The following is a 13,785-nucleotide window of genomic DNA, read 5'->3' on the forward strand; positions in this document are numbered from 1 at the left end:
GACGAATTTTTCACCTCGGATTTAGGGGTGTGTGTGGAAGGCTGGAGTTGTGTCGTTAATTCCAGACTTTATCCAAATATACTCACCATTACGTGATAATGATTTAGTATTATGGAAGATATAGGTTTTTGGTGTTACGTTTAAGACTTGGCGGAACTGGTTGAAAGTGATTTCTAATCCTTGCAGAAATTATTTATATTTTACTCGTTTCAATATTAATATCCTGTAGATCTAATGATCTTTGTATTTATGCCTAGTTGATGATCTAGACCTTGGAGAGGAAAAATGGCTATGTAGCACTTTGCGAAGAAATTGGACTCAGATTCGCCATATAACCTACACGTTGAGTAACAAATTTATGTAATCGCTATAGATCTGATTGGAATCTGTTACCATTATCCAAATGTGTTTTGGTATCGGTAACTGTAGTCAGGAACATCGTAAAACGTTTGACAGTTCTGATCTTTTTTGCATATTATAGCTATATTTTGCTCTAAAATAGTTAGATTATATGGGAAATGCGCTAAGCTGCATAATATTTAAGCCTCCAAGGCCATCCTATACGGTTAGGGATCCACACCTGCATATGATACCAGGTCCAAATGGATACTCTATCGCGGCGTATTTCATTAAACACAGGTAATTGACTAAAAATTCATAAAATAAATGCGGTGTTAGTTTAACACTCTATAACATTCATTTAGGAAGGCAGAATTCACCGTCTTTTTCAGCCATGGAAATGCAGAAGATATTGGAAATGTTTTCCATTCCCTCCTTCATAGGATATCCAACTGGAATTGCAACTTTTTCGTCTATGACTATGCAGGTATTGTTGATACCTATAGAAATACATGAAACTTGTAGGGTATGGAATGAGTGGAGGCGCTCCAAGTGAAGACAACATTTACTCAGACGCTGAGGTTGCCTTCGATTACATGGTCAAAGAATTAGGTGAGTTGTGTTTCATTACTTGCCAAAGCTATTGCATGCATACACCATCTCCTAGGTATCGATCCTTTGTCCGTAATTTGTTTTGGAAGGAGTTTGGGAAGTGCTCCCTCAATGCACATTGCTGTTAGACGAAAGATATGTGGTCTTATCCTACAGTCTCCCATAGCTTCTATTCTTAGGACAAAAATAAAAAGGCTAAAACTGAGCTTTCCGTGTGACATGTTTTGTAATATTGACATCGCCCCCTATATTAAAGTACCAACTTTAATCATTCACGGCACCAAGGATGAAATTGTACCAATATATGGTTCGAAAAAGATGGCTAGGAAAATAGAAGAAGTCTACTATCTCTGGGTTAAAGGAGGAATGCATAACGATCTTGACTACAAATACACACGTATAATGGAGGGTGCAATTCAGGAGTTCTTGGAAATTCTGAGAAGACAGAAACGCGATGCTATGACAAACTATAATAGAATTTTACCTTCTAATGATGAAAAACTCAATAGTTGTGGGTTGTATAAACACGGAACATGCAAAGACGGTGATACCAATCTTTATCATAGCCTAGATTCAATTGTAACAAACGAGAGTAGGTACACAGAAATTAGTCGTATTTCAGATTTGTCTAGACACGAGTTTCCCGAAATCGACAAAGAAAAGGCATCAATATTAGCGTATGAGGTACAGTACAGAAAGTACAAGGGATATAATTCTGGGCCCGGCGCTGTGCTCACATTTGCAGGAAGCTTTAGAGAGTATGATCAAGGATACTTAACAGAATCCTCGAACTCTGATGAAATAACTGAAAAACGTAAAAGTAAATGTAATCCATTTACACAGTGCTTTTGGATAAAGACTGGGGTTTAATATCGTATAATATACATACTGTCTAATGGTCTGTCCCGAGATGTATTCGTTTTATTTTGATATTTTGTAACCTATTCTTTATAGTGTGCGTAAGCTTAGCCCTTGAAACTCTAGGGATACTTGGTATCTCGCATCCAGTTTTTTGTGCAGAGACTTCAAAATACCCATAAATATTGGACAGGGTTTCTATCGCAATAGTGAATCTCGTAAATATATAAGAAAGCGATTCTTTCTCGTACTGAGAGTAAAATAAACAAAATAAACTCCACATATCTATTGATTTTCCGGGGAGAACTTGTGATAATTTTACTATTTCACTCACATCAGACATTAGCATATCCAAGGTTCCGTTTTTATCAGCAACCTTTAATTTATTCAAGACATCTTGCTCATTTCTTATGGAGAATGCCTTTTGAACCATTAAATCATTTGCTAACTCGAGTTTATATACAACTGGGAGAAAACATGAGCGTAGGAATACACCTACGAATTTTGAAATCTGTTGAACAAATGTATCTAAATCATCTGCACTCCCACTATCTAGTCTAGAGGATGTTAAAATGGGTAAGTTTCCTTGTGAGGACAGAAGAGTGTCATACTCCAGCGTGACATCTTGCAAATCTTTTTTCAGAAATGTTCGAATGTTCAATATTGACGGATAAATACTTTTAAATGTATCGTAGAATTCTTTAAATATATCCAATATAGCGCTAATGCGAGAGCTTGCTCCGGTTGTGATCATATTAGACACCTTTTTAATCAAAATTGTTATCATTTGCTCAGGATTAGCGCATGTAAAGGTGTCCATAATGACTTTTAACCGTAGCCTAGAAGTTTGGCAATCTGGAAGAAACCTTAGCAATGAAAATAAGAGTTTAATTCCAAGTTGAAAAGATACTCTTCTTTCATATAGTACTACCGAATTCAAAGGTAGCATATCCAATAACACTTTAGAGAGTGAGAGTTCTCGGCCCATCTTCAGCTCCAAGTATGCAACATGTGATTCAGATATTCCAGCTCCCATACATAAGAGGGAGTACTTTGAATATAAGTCTATAGCGTAATCTTCGTCTTCTGCTTCTATGTTTGCTACAGATGGAGTATTCAGAAATGAAAACTGGTAGTTTGAATAAAAGTTTTCAAAAACAGCGTATATCCGATAAATCAGGGATGTAATAGACATATCAATATCGAAGAAAATGTCCCAAATCTGTTTTATAGTTTTCAGACTTGGTATAAATGTTTGAATTTTGGTATCCCAAAGAAGAGTACTAACAATATCATCACAGACATCATTTGCCACAATTATATCACAGTTTACTATTGACAGATGCTCATAGACCTTCAGCGAGCAGTAAGTCTCGAGTTGAGGCTGCCATGCTGTCGAGCACAATATACATGATACATTGAGTCCTTCGTCTTTCAAAGATAAAAGTGTATACAGCATTTCTCCAGTTATCGACTGCATTTTGTCAAATATTAATACAATTTCTGAGTCTTTGCATTTCTTACAAAGTTTGACAAATGTTTCTATGGAATAGGGGTCTTTATCGTCACCCTTAGATGTGGGTACTTTCTTAGTGTCTGATGTAACTATATCTACCTCATGGCCTATATGTGTTTCGTGTATGTTTACAGTGTCTGGTATAGGATCAGAGCCTTCTGGTGCTTCTTTTGATTCTGTTTCTTTGTGTCTATTTATGTATCTTAAATCACGGCTAGAATTCTTTCTATCCCAATCTCTAATTTGTGAATTTAGTGCTCTTATCGATTGATTTATGATATCTTGAACTGATTTAACATCGTAAACCTTTATAAAGGTAAACTTGGACGATGCTGAAAGTTCATCATGTAACATATCTAGCACGAGCCTTGTATCCTGGTGATCTATACCTACATCCAATAAGACGACTTTCAGAAATGAGTCAATCAGATTGCCACACTCTAATGATTCTAATACATTGTGTACGCCTTTCTTAACATACCTCTTGATAATGGCGTTTACTTTGGCACAGAATAAATTCCAAGTATTTTCAAACGCATTTGATCGTAATGTGCAGCTTTGATGAACTGAAGACTCAAATTCCTCTAACTTGTCTTTTTGGCCTAGGTTCACCAGTTCTGTGAGCATTTCAATCTCGTTTCTCGTGGGTGCCACTTCACACCCAACTCCAAAGGTTTTATCTTTGGTGTACGATGTTTTACGTAAAAGATTTACATCTCCTGCCTCAAAGTGATACGTACCCTTTTTGGCTAGGCTTGCCTCGAAACTATTGATGTTTTCAACGAGGGAATCTTGCTCGTCTTTCAAGACATCCTGTAAAGCTCTTCTTTTTGCTCTTGGGTGTTTTACGGGTGTATCAGGCCTGTGAGACGCCAGTGATTCTGATCGGTTCCTTCGCATAAGCGTTTTACGGGTCGTTGGTTTGTTGCTGGAGGCACTGAGTGATGCGTCTTTCCTAGGTCTGCCTCTTGGTCTTGGCTGACCTAGATCTCTTTTTAGTGTCACAGAGTTTTTACGTCCAGAACGCACAAATTCTCTCGTAGAAGTTCTTGAAATTGTGCGTTTTACGGACCTGGATGTGCTTCTATCGTAGGTTACATGTGTGGGTAGGTCTCTGAAAACCTTATTTGAAGAGCTAGATGCAAGATGTGCACGTCTCCGACCTCTTCCTCCAGCACTTGACCCAGTATCTCTAAATACATCAGAAGGTAGTCCATCATTTAGGTCTATAGAGTTTGAACGGAAGGCGGTAGAGGTTTGAAAGGAGACAATTTTGTGTATTTTAGAATGTTTCTCCTCTTCATCGTCAAAAAGTGCCAAATATACATACTTTTCAAGATTCTCATTTGGGAATGTGTACTCTAGTATCGAGTTCATTTTAAAAGTTAAACTATGCCTATAGGAGTGTAATTTATGTAGGACACATAGTATACAATAGTACGGAAATTCCACAAATATTTAATATATACACGCTAAATAACAACTAGGAAAGAAACGATCCAACATGTCATTGCCTCATGGTGGATAGCTCAAGTGAGGATCCAAGAAACCTTCCAGTAAATACTCTTGTATCTGCAGAGGTTACATATTTACGTTTTCATAAAATGTATAATTGCAACAGACGGTAGAAGGCTCGGATATATCCATACATTGTGCGCTTAGGGATCATAAAGTTTCTAGTTGGTGGATATGTACATATGGTGATTGCATATGCGAGAGTTACGTGTAAAATAGAATGACGGATAGTAAGGAATCACAAAAGAACGGTAAAAACCGTTCGTATGTGGTTTGCGGCCTACTATCCGGTGTTATTACGAAGACAATATGTGCTCCGTTCGACAGAATACGTCTTCTCTATCAAGTCCAGCCAATGTTCAATCAATTTAGCAGTAGCTATGGAGCAGATGCTGCAAACAACAATGTTTCTGGTAAGCCTAATGTTAGTAACGGCGTTAACGTCAACCAAATGGATAAAACTGCCAACGTTCTCAAATCAGGGAAAAGCAGCTCTAATGTAAAGTATAACGGTGTAATTAAAACCGCTAAGAAGATCATACGCGAAGAAGGTCTCAAGGGTTTGTGGAGGGGTAATGTTGCAAACACGATAAGAGGTGGTTTATGCTATGCTACAAAGTTTGGAATAAATGACACTGCCAGAGAATATCTTAAATCATGTAGCACACTGCAGATGTGGTTCAATAAACGCAAGATGAACAGCGTAGATGGTAAATACGTAGGAGGGCAAAATGACTTTATACTATCCCTTCTCGCAGGGGCTTCTGCTGGACTTGTTCAAAAGAGTTTAACGTACCCGTTAGATCTTATAAGTGTGAGAATGGCCTTGGGAATCAACACCAGAAGTCTGTCAAAGAGTTGTAAGTATACTGGGCTAATCGACTGTCTCTCTACAATTCTCAGAACCGAAGGACTTTACGGACTCTACAAGGGATTCACACCTTCCATGTGTACTGGTGTTCCATATGTTGCCTTGCAAATGGCATTTTTTGAGTTTTATAGAAAGAACTTGTTCAATAGCATTATAGAGAAAGATAATCTGAGCATTAAGCAAGTGGCATTTGTCTCATCGATCTCCGGCTCAGCCGCTGGAGCCTCTGCACTTTTACTCGTATTTCCAGGTAAGTGTTATAGGTGCCTTTACGTCTATGCTACAGGGGATACCGTGAGAAAGAGGATGATGAACAATGCAATTTCTAGCGAATCCAAGCTTTACAAGGATTCCAAGTATTGTATAAGGTATATCCTCAGGAATGAAGGTATGTGTTAGTCTTTATAGACTTTTATTATCCAGGAATATCGGCATTTTATCACGGCTTATTTCCGTCACTTTTGAAATCGCTGCCTTCCGGGGCTATTCAGTTTGTTATGTACGAAATACTCAAACACCTCTTTAAAAGCATCTAAAACAAGTCACATAAACTTTTACATAGATTAAATCTCCTCGTAGACATAGAAACTGGGCGTCAGATGCACCTTGGCGGTCATCACCATATCGTTCGTACATTTCACACTGTGATATATAAACTGCCATATGTGACCGACATAGAGTTCCTTTTACGGATCGTTCGAGTATCTGTTCTGTGTATGTGCGTAACTTGCAGCCTAGAGATTGTCTACTCTGTGCTTTCGCTACGTGACTCTGCTAGACATTTTATATCCTTAAAATATGCCAATAGATGATGTAAAGGGCTCTGGGGGTCCAAATGAACCTAGGGGAGACGAACACAGAGATGACGACAATAATGAGCAGACCTTCACAGAGACATTTCTCGAAAGTATAACGGTTGGTCGATAATGTTGTACGTATATTATGAATGTCTAGGCTTTTGGAAATGCTGTAAGGGGATTATGTGTTGAAACAGGTAAATCGCTAAGGGGTTGCGCATACCCTGTTAAGGAGCGCTTTTTTAAAGCGTACGATACAGTTACAAATAATTTCGACAGCAAAGGGACGAGGAATATGCAAAGTGTTAGTCATATTACGAGATTTGGCAATAAATCGCCAGTCAGCTCGGAAGCTTCGTAACTCGCGGGTTCAAATTTTGGTACACATTTGTCGCTCTGTTCACATTTTCAGTAGAAAAGGACTCTGCAGATATTGTTGCATACTTGTTGCACTTATGGCGTTCCCCTAAACTTTTTGTTGTCTGGTTTCCGTTGAGTCGCAATGTGCCGCATCTTGGTGCATTGTGGCTAGCGAGAAATATCCCTGAATTTGTACTTTTTGAAACACAGTGTTACACATCCCATGAATAAAAATATTTCATAGACAGTGCTGAGTGTATAGTTTCCTTCCGTTTTGAACCTCTGGCATATGTCGCTACACACAGACAGCCAACTACAGGTACAAAATGGCGTTAAATCAATACGGAGGAACTTTTATGGGATTCAAAGCCATAAGAGAACATGGAATTAAGAAGGGTGTACAGGAGGCCACTCTGAACAAATGCAAATTTCCAACTAGTGATGATAAGCCAGAAAAGGTTATAGTTACGCTTTTATCCATCGAGTAAGATTCAACAGTATCTTATAAACTTATTTTAGAAGTTTGAAGCTCCCTGAGCTCGCTCTTCCATCAAAACGGGAGGTTGTTGTTACTGCAATCTTTGACGATGATACCATTGAGGAGGTATGACACATGCGTATCCTATGCTTTCTTCAGAGTTTGACCCATTTGCGTCAAAGTTCACAAACAGTAGATGCTACTTTCCTTCATGATGCTTACACTGCCAATTTTTCACGTGCAGAGGTTTGTCACTGTCTAGTTTCACGCATTGCTATAGCTGGTCCTACCATGCTCTGGAAAAGAGTCTCTTGTACTATACGTATCATGTATTACAACATTCCACCTAGAGGACGGAACGAAGAGGATTGAGTTTCGAGGTCACGGATACACAAAGAATATAGCACTAACAAACTGTTCACAATGGACGCAATGTAAAGAGGAACTCAAAACCACGGATGATGAAGCCGTTCCTGGAACCAAGTTTTCATTTGAAATTGTCACAACCAAGGAAGAATTCGGACCAAAGATCCCGGATGATGTCATAGGAAGGTAAGTGAGCCACGATAGTGGCACTTTAGCGTATTACACCTGTGTTTAGTGTTCTTGATAAGTACAAGAAGAATGATGTAGTCTAAAACCCCTGTGCCTTATTTAAAGGCTTATAGCCGCTCCTAGGATGCTGCATTGCAGTGCTTTGGCTAATGTCTATCATAGTTGCTCCGTTTATTTATATTTAGTCAGTGATCCTTAGTCCTGTTTTGTGTATCCAATTATAATGTGTGATTTTTAGGGTTTGTAGATGCTTGCGCATTTTAGGTGCATTTTTGCGTATTTTGGCGCTTGTATAGCTGTTTAATGCACTTTTTCGGAACTTTTGAACGGAAAAGCGTTTCATAATTGTGTAAGGATTTATATTATGAAGATTTAAGCTTTAATATGGATACACACTTAAATATATACGAGATTCCATTCGTTACTGATATGGAATTATAAAAATGGAGAGGACGTCATTATTCCTCCTAATAAATGTAGTTTTATTTATTGTGCCTTATAGAGGTGTATATGCGGATTTGCCTATTCACGCCCTGGTTTCTGACATTGCCGGGAAGTGGTAACTTTATCCTTATGCCATTAACCCCCTTGTAGGACCTTTAGCATCAGTTATAATGTCTACGGAGCAGATATAGCATGTGGATCTGATACGCCAAATAGCATTGGCCGAGTCCTATCATTCGGTGACTACAAAACTTTCATTGAAAAACAGCACGGTTCGTCCGTTAACCTCTATTAATACTCTTTTAGGAATCTCACGTCAAGTTACACTGGATTTAACGCTAGAAACCGTAAAACTTCCCCATGACTATGATGCAAAGCATCGTAATGATTGGGTATATTTGGCAGTAAAATCTGACAATGAACGTGTCATTGGAACATGGACAGCTATTTATGATCAAGGTAAGTTGTACAGTATAAAATCATAGTACTTAGGTTTTTACATTACCCTGGATGACGGGCTAGAGATCTTCAGCTATGTAAGCTTCTCCCCAGTTGGCGAGCATAAATACTTGACAAACCCCAACCAAACGCAAATCGGCTGGGTAACTCGTAGAGAAGGTGGAAATATAACGCATGCATGTGCTTCCGGGTCCCGTGTTCATAAAAAGGAATCAGTTGCAACAGTAAACGTGGATGAGTCTACGAGTACTAAATATGGAAAAACCATACAAAGGACCTCAGACGTTTCCAGGCTTGACGGAAATTTAGTTTTAAAAACTTTAAAGGAAAATGGTGGTTATTTTTGCAGGTGCACATCCAAAGGGCCAAGTACCCATGATCTTCCAAGAGCTTTTTCATGGGATAGGTACGAAAACATACCCCTCGTAAATCAGAAGAGATGTGGAGGATGCTATACAATATCTGCTCTTTATACCTTACAAGTGAGATTTATAATCCAGGTTAGCAAGTTGCTAAAGAGTGGCAAAGCAGGCCACCGTGAACACGCTTTAAAACAGCTTCTTGCGGACCTAAAGAGAGGATATTTTGATATTAATGATGCTCTCAGTTGTATATACCTGAATCAGGGCTGTCATGGAGGTTATCCATACCTTGTAGGTAAGCATGCAAAAGAATATGGTCTTCATTTTGTGCAAGTTGATGGTGATTACACAAGGTATGAGTCCGAAAAGGATAGACTGGAAACAATCTTTAGAATTGTGGACAACCAAACATGCGATAATGTAAATTCAAACAAACTCTTTTATGCACATTCCTATGGGTACGTAGGAGGTAGCTATCAATGTACCAAATGTTCCGGAGAAGCATTAATGATGCAAGAAATATATGAAAATGGGCCAATTGTAGTAGGAATTGATGGGTCCTTTCTAAATGGTCGTCACACTACAGGAATCATTGACTTTACAGACGAAGATGCAAAGAAGAGATTTGGTCTATGTGATGTAGATGGACATCCTGCACTAAGTGGATGGGAATACACTACTCATGCTGTTGCGGTCATTGGTTGGGGAGAAGAGGTATCAGAACACTCCGTGAAAAAATACTGGATAATCCGCAACAGTTGGGGAAAAGACTGGGGTGATGGAGGCTTTTTCAAGCTAGTGAGAGGGGAAAATGCCTTTGGTGTGGAATCCGAGGGAGTCTTCATCGACCCAGACTTGGATCGGGCAACCGACGCAGTTACAGATGCATCAATTCGTCATCACAAATAATGAAGTATGAAGCAGTCATACAAGAATCTGAGAGGTTTGTGGAGGCACTAGTCAATCTAGTTGCAATGGAACATTTTCAAGATTTTGATGAAAAGAAGGGAAGATTTAATCCAAAAGTACTGCTTCCAAGCAGCGGTTTAATTAGTTTTAAACGCCCAAACCCTCAATAAAGTTCTGAGTTTAAATTTACATGTTATATTACCACAAACCTTGAGATTGTCCAAGTAACTGTTTTGGAGCGACGCAGGGTCGTACAGGTACGGCGGTAGGAAGATTTGCTTGCGCAAAACAATTCCCCAAATTGCGATAAACCAATTTATTCCAAATGCAATAACTACGAGGTTCATATACCGTGGATGTCGGCAAACGTACCGAAAATCATGCGCAGACTCTCCGAGTTGCATTCTGGCAGAATCATCAGGTCCAGAAGTATGGTAGACAGCTGGCAAAAGTTGAATACGTGCATAATCTTTACAATCTTTGGAGAGATCTTTATGAATAGACCCAAATATGTGATTAAGAACGAGTTGTTTGGGTGGTATCCATCGTAGCTTGTAAAAATACCTAAACCGATACTGGCCGCCGATAACAATAGGCCCTGTGAAGTATATCTTGTTATAATGCAAATGTGTACCTGAATTAGCCACAAGAAGGACAACAAGTTAACGTTTGAGTTAGCTGCACAAACCACGTTATGCTGAACGCGTATGGCATTGTAATCCCAGCCATTGTATACTACTGCCGAACCAATGATGAATAATAGTCCAGATCCCAGATAATACGATGTAGGACTGCATTTCATGTGAAAGATGTGCAGAAATGACGCCTTACCTAAATCCTATCATGGGAGCACGAGCGATATTCTATGATGTATTATACATTACAAGTACAAATAATTATAAATGTGTATACTATTCCATCAAGGGCCATAAGATGCCCAATGTGTAAGGTTAGAGCCGAGACCTTCAATGGTCACTTATTCTCAACCTTGGATATATATAAAAGTCGTTCCTTTCGAAGTAGACCTTCCAGAAGGGTAATTTGTCTATCAACATTCTTCTGAGACTTACGAATCTAAAAGATGAATTTATAGGTCTACACACTTACTGTGTGAGCAACCATCTTGACACGATGCAAGCCCAAACCTATAGAGCTCTTCTCTATCTTCTTATTACTACACAACTGTGAGAATATGTTCACAATTTCCAAGTACAAGTCGCTTCTTCCACATTCTATGCCCATTTTAATGAACCTCTTTACCATAAAGACACTCTGAATGTACGTTCATAATCCGAGAAATTGTAATATCTTGTATTTCATGAATGACTTACATCGCTACTGTCCAGTTTTGCCGCGTCTATTCGTTGAATGAATAGATCAGAGTCCCTATTTTTTCCAAAATCAAGAATTGCCGAAATGATTTTTGCTCTATTATACAAACGGCTGTCTTCAGGAACTCGGAGAACAGGAATTGTAGGTTTTTTCTAAATGTGAATTATAATTACACTGTGCATTTAACTTTTGGCACTGGAATCGTATTAGCGTCGAGCCATCTTAAAGTCTTTACCAAGATGCCGTAACCAGCAATACGCCCAGCGTGCAACGTTCTTAACGTTCTAAGATAGGAACTAGATATTATTCCATCAATCACAGATCTGGCCTAAAGTTTTTATTAACGTGGAAAAATGCTCACCAAAAAATTACATGTAGATATTCCGACTTCTTCATCGTCTGGAAAGTTTCGCGAAACTGTATCCATGAGCCTCATGAATGCAATTTCAACAATACTCTGAGGAATCGTTTGGCCAACAATTGCCTCTAAAGTGATAGACACAATTTCCAGGTTTCTACATATCAGATATTTTGCACACGAAAGATACGTTGGACTCGAGATGATTCCTCTTCCTATGTAAATCAATAGAAACTCATGAACCAGATGCACCAAATTCCCGTTTAGTATAAACTATAAGTAGTTATCCTCAGATGAAAACGAACTTTTAGCACCAATCCTATATCATTTTTACCATAGAGGTTGTCGAGATATTCTTTTGAGTTTTCTCTATACTGTTTTAGACTAAATAATGATGTAATAAGATAATTCACATACACTTTTAAATTATCAGTAACAGAATCGTCAAAAGCTTTAATACTGGCTTTTAGTTCAGAAACCTTATTGTCATCCTCTTCTAGTTTTTTTAATTCCTTACTGGCTGATTTGTAGTCCCTGATGACATGCTCATAGAACACTTGTGGTAGCATTTTCATATATGTTGGATATATGCATTTAGTTTCCAGCAATGTTTTTAACAGTTCAAACGTCTTCAATGAGCAATACGGCGTATCCTGCTCGCTAATAGTTTTGTTATTTACAAAATACCAATTCAAGATCATCAATATTTTGGACGATTTTATCTACCCCAAGAATCATATCTCTCTGATATAATACGCGTTTCGCAACAAGCTTTGGCAATAGAGAAACTGTATAACTTGTAGTGTAGAGATATTTACATACGGTTGTTATCGGCTGTAATCCTGTCTTTATCAAAGGATGCACGTATTGTCAATTCCACAAAGCGACATTTATAGAACGATAGGTTAGTCCTTAACCTTTCTTCTAAAAATTCTGTTCCGCTTGAGTAAGATTCTGCCAAGTTATTTACAATGTAGGTATTACACTAACTTGCTATAACTGCCAAAATTTCTTCATCCGCATCCTTGAAATTAATAGCCTCAGGCCCTGCTTCTTGCACATTTTCTGTCGCTTTATTTGACTAGAGCATTTATATAGCCATACTTCAGACATACTCTCGTGGTTTCTTCATTCTTCTTGGTCGTATTAGGGTTTACAGAGGATTTTGCTTCCTGTGAATTATTCACGTTTTCATGCAAAAGATAAGTTTAATACCTTTTTATTGGTTTTATCACCCTTGTTTTGTGTTTTTTTGGTATTTTTAGCTTTTTCATCCCTCTGTTTATCTGAAACTAGCACCGCCGATTTACATTTTGGTACTTTCGTTTTGGTAGTTTCAACGGGCATGATCGCTAATTACAAACTTTCAATGGTGAAAAAACGCATTATATACTCTGGTTATACTATTTTTTTGGTCTTTAGTAATTTATTGTGGCATATTGAGGATGTGAGGATATGAAGATTCGCTAGCTATATACCAACATTCTATGGGAAAAAGACATTCATAGAGCGGTTTAAAGACACATGCGACTGTGTTTTGACATTTATAAATGTAACTTGAAGTAGTTCGAATAGAACGCGATTTTGGTTAAGAGGATAATCTACGAAGCAATTGGAGGGGATTATAAAGGCAAATTTAGCGAGAAATAGAGCCTAATTCGTGCAAATTCTAGATTGTAGACTCAAAAGGGTGTAGTATATAAGCATATATCTCTACATATCCTAGTATAAAAACCTCTCGGACTGGAACTAAGCCGAACTCACAGAAACCCCGAGAACGATAATAAACGACGAGAATATAAGTAGATATACATGATATCTATAGAAGATCAAAATTTCTGACAACTTTTCCACTTTTGTGATAGTTTTAAAGTGTATTTAGTGGGCTGGAACAAGACACTCTATAGAAGGCCAAATTGGTTATTTGGAATAAAAAACGACACTTTCCGAATGATTATTATATATTTTTAAGGTTTTACAGTTAAAATACGCACTGTGTTGCCATAATTCCACTTATGCT

General features: G+C 38.2%; 8 protein-coding genes across 8 annotated transcripts; 5 read left to right on the forward strand and 3 right to left on the reverse strand.

Moving 5' to 3' along the window:
- Positions 1–511: 511 nt before the first annotated feature.
- Positions 512–1,821, forward strand: BEWA_014490 (conserved hypothetical protein; the record flags this gene model as incomplete). Its single annotated transcript, XM_004832285.1, has 4 exons — positions 512–639; positions 705–826; positions 865–951; positions 1,007–1,821. 4 exons carry the CDS (start codon positions 512–514, stop codon positions 1,819–1,821), a joined length of 1,152 nt encoding a protein of 383 aa, XP_004832342.1.
- Positions 1,822–1,843: 22 nt separating this feature from the next.
- BEWA_014500 (hypothetical protein) lies at positions 1,844–4,702 on the reverse strand (the record flags this gene model as incomplete). The annotated part of the gene is made up of 1 exon (XM_004832286.1): positions 1,844–4,702. The coding sequence occupies one exon, from the start codon at positions 4,700–4,702 to the stop codon at positions 1,844–1,846; it is 2,859 nt and encodes a 952-aa protein (XP_004832343.1).
- A 232-nt stretch (positions 4,703–4,934) lies between these two features.
- BEWA_014510 (mitochondrial carrier protein, putative) lies at positions 4,935–6,253 on the forward strand. Its single transcript, XM_004832287.1, has 3 exons — positions 4,935–5,961; positions 5,998–6,099; positions 6,135–6,253. The coding sequence occupies exons 1-3, from the start codon at positions 5,061–5,063 to the stop codon at positions 6,245–6,247; spliced, it is 1,116 nt and encodes a 371-aa protein (XP_004832344.1). The 5' UTR covers positions 4,935–5,060; the 3' UTR covers positions 6,248–6,253.
- Positions 6,254–6,509: 256 nt separating this feature from the next.
- On the forward strand, positions 6,510–6,869 carry BEWA_014520 (conserved hypothetical protein; the record flags this gene model as incomplete). The annotated part of the gene is made up of 2 exons (XM_004832288.1): positions 6,510–6,626; positions 6,666–6,869. The coding sequence occupies 2 exons, from the start codon at positions 6,510–6,512 to the stop codon at positions 6,867–6,869; spliced, it is 321 nt and encodes a 106-aa protein (XP_004832345.1).
- A 165-nt stretch (positions 6,870–7,034) lies between these two features.
- On the forward strand, positions 7,035–8,043 carry BEWA_014530 (conserved hypothetical protein). The gene is made up of 5 exons (XM_004832289.1): positions 7,035–7,352; positions 7,388–7,472; positions 7,506–7,592; positions 7,627–7,898; positions 7,948–8,043. The coding sequence occupies exons 1-5, from the start codon at positions 7,195–7,197 to the stop codon at positions 7,982–7,984; spliced, it is 639 nt and encodes a 212-aa protein (XP_004832346.1). The 5' UTR covers positions 7,035–7,194; the 3' UTR covers positions 7,985–8,043.
- Positions 8,044–8,344: 301 nt separating this feature from the next.
- On the forward strand, positions 8,345–10,075 carry BEWA_014540 (cathepsin C, putative; the record flags this gene model as incomplete). Its single annotated transcript, XM_004832290.1, has 4 exons — positions 8,345–8,460; positions 8,496–8,617; positions 8,652–8,804; positions 8,838–10,075. The coding sequence occupies 4 exons, from the start codon at positions 8,345–8,347 to the stop codon at positions 10,073–10,075; spliced, it is 1,629 nt and encodes a 542-aa protein (XP_004832347.1).
- Positions 10,076–10,212: 137 nt separating this feature from the next.
- On the reverse strand, positions 10,213–10,877 carry BEWA_014550 (hypothetical protein; the record flags this gene model as incomplete). The annotated part of the gene is made up of 2 exons (XM_004832291.1): positions 10,213–10,409; positions 10,448–10,877. The coding sequence occupies 2 exons, from the start codon at positions 10,875–10,877 to the stop codon at positions 10,213–10,215; spliced, it is 627 nt and encodes a 208-aa protein (XP_004832348.1).
- A 699-nt stretch (positions 10,878–11,576) lies between these two features.
- On the reverse strand, positions 11,577–12,334 carry BEWA_014560 (conserved hypothetical protein; the record flags this gene model as incomplete). The annotated part of the gene is made up of 5 exons (XM_004832292.1): positions 11,577–11,735; positions 11,769–11,922; positions 11,956–12,038; positions 12,071–12,149; positions 12,183–12,334. 5 exons carry the CDS (start codon positions 12,332–12,334, stop codon positions 11,577–11,579), a joined length of 627 nt encoding a protein of 208 aa, XP_004832349.1.
- Positions 12,335–13,785: the final 1,451 nt, after the last annotated feature.

This window comes from Theileria equi, assembly GCF_000342415.1.
Source record: "Theileria equi strain WA chromosome 4 map unlocalized gcontig_1105316255033, whole genome shotgun sequence".
Classification (NCBI taxonomy): domain Eukaryota; phylum Apicomplexa; class Aconoidasida; order Piroplasmida; family Theileriidae; genus Theileria; species Theileria equi.

Excerpts from the sequence above, each read along its gene's own strand:
- BEWA_014510 (XM_004832287.1), top strand. The coding sequence starts at position 5,061 with ATGACGGATAGTAAGGAATCACAAAAGAACGGTAAAAACCGTTCGTAT. Across the intron at positions 5,962-5,997 it reads ACTTTTACTCGTATTTCCAG|GGGATACCGTGAGAAAGAGG; the intron begins GTAAGTGTTATA and ends TCTATGCTACAG. Across the intron at positions 6,100-6,134 it reads GTATATCCTCAGGAATGAAG|GAATATCGGCATTTTATCAC; the intron begins GTATGTGTTAGT and ends TTTATTATCCAG.
- BEWA_014530 (XM_004832289.1), top strand. The coding sequence starts at position 7,195 with ATGGCGTTAAATCAATACGGAGGAACTTTTATGGGATTCAAAGCCATA. Across the intron at positions 7,473-7,505 it reads ACGATGATACCATTGAGGAG|AGTTTGACCCATTTGCGTCA; the intron begins GTATGACACATG and ends TGCTTTCTTCAG. Across the intron at positions 7,899-7,947 it reads CCGGATGATGTCATAGGAAG|TGTTCTTGATAAGTACAAGA; the intron begins GTAAGTGAGCCA and ends ACCTGTGTTTAG.